Source organism: Montipora capricornis, chromosome 2, assembly GCF_036669925.1.
Source record: "Montipora capricornis isolate CH-2021 chromosome 2, ASM3666992v2, whole genome shotgun sequence".
NCBI classification, from domain to species: Eukaryota; Metazoa; Cnidaria; class Anthozoa; order Scleractinia; family Acroporidae; genus Montipora; species Montipora capricornis.
In genome coordinates, this window is record NC_090884.1 from 52,270,383 (window position 1) to 52,276,330 (window position 5,948).

At 39.5% G+C, this 5,948-nt stretch overlaps 1 protein-coding gene across 1 annotated transcript in view; it reads left to right on the forward strand.

Annotated features, from left to right (window-relative positions):
* Positions 1–219: 219 nt before the first annotated feature.
* Positions 220–5,948, forward strand: part of LOC138038104 (uncharacterized) — a 32,473-nt gene continuing 26,744 nt past the window's right edge. Inside the window, exon 1 of the mRNA XM_068883925.1 lies at positions 220–794. Within this exon, the coding sequence (XP_068740026.1) occupies positions 692–794 (103 nt within the window). The 5' untranslated portion in view covers positions 220–691. The remainder of the gene's footprint in view (positions 795–5,948) is intronic.

Sequence of the window (5,948 nt, forward strand, 5' to 3'; positions counted from 1 at the left end):
TAAATTCCAATTGCCGGGATTCATCTTTACGCGTTCACTGTTAAAGCTCAAACATCCAGTTTTCAGCGTTTCGCACGAAAAGCAATTATTGTCTCGACGGTAAAATTACCAGGCAGGTCGTAATAGCTTTTCTGACGAATGATTGACAAGTTAAACACAATTTTGTTTATTTTGTCGATTTACTAATACTAATAACATGTAACGCAACAGATTCAGAAACTCGCTTTAAAATTTTCACATGAATATCGTTTACAATTGCCAAGTTTTGCCATAAAAACCATCCAGATGCCTTCGCTGGGCTCTAAAGAAGCTCTCAATGTAATTTTTCCGTGATTTCGACTAAAATTCCTTTCTTTCTTCCTCCGGTGTGGACGCCATTGTTGTCTCGCTGGAGGATCACAGAATGACATAAAATCATTGAGACAGACACTCACAAAATCGAGAAATTGAGTTTTTCCTGGCATAAAGCATACAGGGAGACCGTCAAGATCAGTGTTGCTGTTCGCCTGGTGGCTTGCACCAACAAAAAGCAATTCAATTAACCCTTAATGCAACAAATAATTTTGGTGTTACCTGACCTATCGCAGGAATCTATTCTTTTCCCAGCAGGTGGCAGCCCTCTTCTCGAAATGAACGTCGAAATGAATGAGAAAAACACTTCTTCTAAGAACATTACTGCCTGTCTTTTGTTATGAAGCGCTCAGAGGCCGCGGTTTTTTTTAATATTTTTGTGTCATTAGTGTCCTTTGCAAAAGGCAGCAAGGAAATCAACACAACATCGGCAAGTTTTGCAGGTAATTGAGTTAAATGACATAGTTTTTCTACCTATGAAATGGCCTGTGGGCAATATCTGTCTCTTCAATGGATACTTCTCAGGCAAATCAAGTACCCTTTATTTTGAGATTTGAGTGCAGTTAAGGGGTTTTGCTCAAACACCGTAACAATTAGCAGTTTGAGCCGTCACAATTGAGACAATAGTACCGTGTACTACGTTGTACGTTGATACGGTTTAATATTCTTTGAAACTCACGGTGAAGAAAATTGCAGTGCCTTCTCGAAAATTGACAACTGTTACTCGAAGAAGCCTGGCAAATCTAATCTATCACAGGTATCTGCCGTTCAAACCACCGAAAATATGAAACTAAGAACAAGTCTTGTGTAGGGAATGAGTGTGTAGTTTTCAAAGCACCATTTCGAATGGTTTATTAAAACTGTCTGATTATCTACATGTGTTAGTGCCCTTAAAAACGCCACTTTGCAGTAATAAATCTCGCACAATTCAATAGAGTAGCTAAGGAGGTCCCGAGTTCACTTAAGCCTTTTTAAAGCAAGCTTATCTGTGAAAATATTACGGTAAGTACGTAGTCTCACATCTCACAACAAACCAGTGACAAATGGGCACACTATGCAAACGAGGCTTAATATATGGATTTAGCCAAGCTTAATTAAAAGCGGAGCTCCCGTTTCTAACTCCAAAAAGCCATATAGTGTATATGGAAATAATTATGCTTCTGCATAAAGTACCAAGTTAATCGTCGATAGTGTATATATTGTGGTATAACTTTGTTATTGGGTTGAATTTTTTTAAACCGGTTCATTTTTTTTCAAACCAGTGTAAATTGTTTGAAATGGTTTTATTTTTATCAACTGTCTAAAAAAGGGATTTTTCTTTTTTTTGAGTTGTAGTTAAAAAAACCCCGGGGCTTGGTTTTTAGGGGGTCTAAGAAAGAACTAGACATTTTTTCCTCTCTTCTACTCACTTACCCCTACTTGATTCTCTCCAGCACATCTACCCTATCCCAACCTTCTTTCACACCAACCAGTTGAAGCAGCCTTGGCTTTGTACTGGGTCCCTCCATCTCGAGGCAGTCAACTTCCCTTGTGACTTCTGGCTTACAATATTTCCTTTGAGTTGGTTTTGCTGAGCTTCTTTCACCTTTTTTCTTAATCTTTGCACCTGGGATTTCCTCTCCATCTTCGTCGTTGCGGCATACAGGATTAGGGTAGACAAACGTTAACTCGAATCCAAGTTCTTGGCCAAACTTAGCAGCCTCTTTAACCATAGAATTATGTCCGAGCTCTATTGAGCGGTTCCCAAACTGGCGTACAAATTCCATAGTCATTGTTCTTGAACAGATTAAATGCGCCTTTAATCTTGATAGCCTTGTACTCTGCCTCTACCGATCGTAACCCTCAGCCTCCTGATTCTCTTGCAAGGTAGCACAACGCGGTTGAACTAATAAGTGGGTACTTACCTCCTTCTTCCACAATGATCTTACGAGCTTCCCGGTCAATTTGCTTAAGTTCTGTAATCGGTAGATGTTGTGTCCACATTAAATAGCTTGTGCTGGAAGAGCGTACTGATTGGTATCCAGAGTACGATGGGAATCAGACAGTGGACTTGACCATATTATAGACAATCTGTTCAGGTAAACCTCAGAGGCAACTTTAAAAGCTACTTCATCTTCTTGCCGACTACCCTCCAGAACGCCAAGAAATTTGTATTGACTTCCCTCTCCTAAACATTAAACTACTGTCGATTCATCAAACGTCATTCCCTGCTCGTCGGCCGCTTTGACTCCTCTCTTTATGTTTACGACGGAACACTTTTTTGGATTCCATTCGAGTCCGATGTCCTGCATTGTTTTTTTGTAGATTTCATCTTAGTTTTCAGCTTCTGGGTTGAGGCGGCAAAGACTTTGTGGTCATCGATATACAATGGGTGTTTGACTTTGGTACTGATTGGTTTAGAGAGTCGATATCCTTCTGTAGCATTGAGTTTCCGCAAGACAGGATTCAGACGAATTGTGAATCGCCTTGGGGAAGTCGTCTGTTAAAGTGGATGATTACATATGATACTTCAGGTATTCCATGAATTGCATAACTTGGTTACCACTTTTCTTATCCATATTGGAAAGCGATGTACAACCATCATCTCACATAGCCAGTCGTGGTCAACAGAACCATACGCTTTGGCTACGTCTATCCATGCCATGCTTAAATTCCTTCTACCTCGATGACAATCTTGAGTAACAATTCTATCAATGTGTGGTGTGCCCCTACATCCTTCCGTAGCACCTCTCTGCTGCTTCTCCATTAGCTCATACCTGTTTAGGTGTTCGTCTATAGGCCTTAGCATACAAGATGTGAACCATTTATATATAGTGTTAAGGCAGTCAATCGGCCTTTGGCTGTCGCTTGTGAAGTTTCCTTCTTTCGGGATTAAAGATGTTTTACCTCCAGTAAACCACGCTGGATAGTTGGAATCAACTTTTGAAATTGACTTGAAACACCGTGTCACTCCTTGGTAAAGGATCTCTGCATTTTTCCACCAATACTTTGCTAGTTTATCAGGTCCCGGAGCACTCCAGTTTCTCTTCCTCTTAACTGATTTAAGCACTTGTTGAAGCTCTAGATTCCATTCCTCCTCGGACGGGCCGGGACGGGTTTGTTGATAGTGTTCTTAATTTCTTTAAACCAGGCCCCAGATGGATCCCCCGTTCCTCTCTTTTCCAACAAATCCTTCGAAAAACCACTAGCATCTTCTATGTTATCATTTGACACTCCTCTTTACTGTAATCTAGATTGCTCTTGTAGGTCGGTCTGCCATTAATACAATCCTTCTTGTTCTTGGAAATGTTATTAAACTGATCATAGACTCTCCCAGAGTCCATTTCAAATTGTCGATTTAATCGTCTTGATTCCTCGATTTTCTTCCTTCTGATCAACCCACATTTCAACTTTCTTAGGACAGATTTGTATTTTTCCATATACGTAATTAGCTCCGCAACAGGAGGTTTCGACATTCCTTTTCCTTTTCCTTTTATTATTGTCTTTGATAGCATCAGAGACAACAATCCATCATAATAATCTTCAAATAATTTCTTTAGTTTATTTTAGACATACTCAAATAAAAGTAATTACAGAAAGATATCCAAATGTGTTAAAGTGAGCAGCGTTCTAAAAAAAATTAACCAGTTTAAAAAATTTAACCACAACATATGCACTTTACAGTGATCAAACACCTCTGAGCTGACAGTAGTAAACAAACAAGCCTTGCAAACAATAACCGGCAATTTTAATCAACAACTAAAACTGAAATTACATGCAAAGTAATCTCTTTTACAAAAGTAATCTCTTTTTTCCGTTTGACGGATAATCTTCACACCTTTTCTCTTCAGTTAGAGCAACAGCAAAATCGTACTAATTAAAAAGTCAAGCTATTAAAAGCGTAGAAATTTACTTACTCGACTGCCATTTCACAGTCAAACAAAGCAGCTCACGACTGGACATCTATTTCACACAAAAAGCCTATAAATAGAAAGGTAACGATTAATTCAGTTCCAAAATAAGCAACTGTAGCCGGCCACAAAACCGCGTAACAAACAAGACAAACGATTGTTATAACTCAATCGCTGTTGGAGATTTTGCCAAAAATCGCAGGTTCGCGCTTATCAAACTCCTTCTCTAAGTATTATCTGGCCAAAAATAACCTAAACTGTCCCAAACATAGCCTCCCCCGCAGACGCTCTTTGGGTTTCGTCACGCGTTCCTCTTCCACGAGCGCCTCCTGAAACGAGCCGGAATTTACGTAGACCAATCACAACGGACTTCCACATTCTGGAAGTGCACTTTAGACCCTGAGAAAACTGCAAAAAGTTGGGCTTCCGCAGGTACAAAACACAGGTCACAGGTCATTGTTTTACCAATACAGAAAGTATAACAACCATTCATAAAAGCTAACCTCAGGCCTAATTGGGCCTAAAGAAAAGTATCCTAAACATTCATAAAAGCTAATTTTAGGCTAATTAGGCCTAACGAAAAGCTTTTAGGCCTAAGGTTAGCTTTTATGAATGTTTAGGATACTTTCTGTCTAGTTAAAACAGCTAGACGCTCCATAAAGCGTACACTGGTTTGCCTGTGGTACGTGTTACACAAAAAGGAAGGCACTGAATTGGGTGGTATTGAACTGCAGCGTTCCAGTTACTTTTTTAAGTGAGGGGTCATTAAGACCATTTGTGGGGTCACCCACATGTCGAGCCAGCAGAGGCCTTTTGGCTCACGCGTTCACACGTTTAATCATTTTGTAATATCCTGTCCCATTTTGAGGTCTTTTGGTTTTTTAAGCTTTAGTAATAAATTCAGTTTTAAGATAACAAAACACGGTCTTGAGTAAAATTCACTCGTTTCTTCTTTAAATAAATAGTCTGCAAAACACTAGCTGCAAATTGCTCTGACGGACGTTTTCCAGCATGTCTTGCAGTGACACTATGCAAACGTATATTGCAAACACAAAGAAAGGACTGAAGGTGTTGTTTCCGCTTCATAATTCCTCTTCTTGTTAGTCTAATCTGATGCCATCAGAAAAAGCGAAGCCAAAAGACAGATGAAGAAAAAAATAACATACTTTTTGTACGAACGCTGAATCGAATTCTCATCGAAAGATTATTAATGACAATCGATCTTAAAAACACGCAAATTTCTGCATTCTCTGACTTTAATGAAGAAACGGAAAGGTCATGATGTTTTGTCAAAAGGAAGAAATTGATCGGGTGCTAGGAAAGCATAAAGGTGCACCTGATCACCTTCTGTCAACTGAATGAACTACGGGAAACACAGGCAGCCCAAGCTCGGTGTACGATTTATAGATTTTGTCATTTCTCCTCTAACAACTAACGACATCCCAAAAATTCGTAAGCCACAAAAGCGTCTAAAGCGGACACAGTTTGCCCTCCGATTGCACAGAAAAGAAGAGGACAACTGTACGTAGAGGTAAGTGAAGTTTATTTGTACATTTACAGCTTACTTTAGCATTTATAAGCTCAAAGTATATTTTCCCATGCAAAGTCCATAAATCGTACACCGCGCCTGGGCTGCCTGTGCGGGAAAGAATGTTAATCATTCGTCGTTTTCAGAGTAAAACAACGTACTTTTTAGCCAAGAAACGC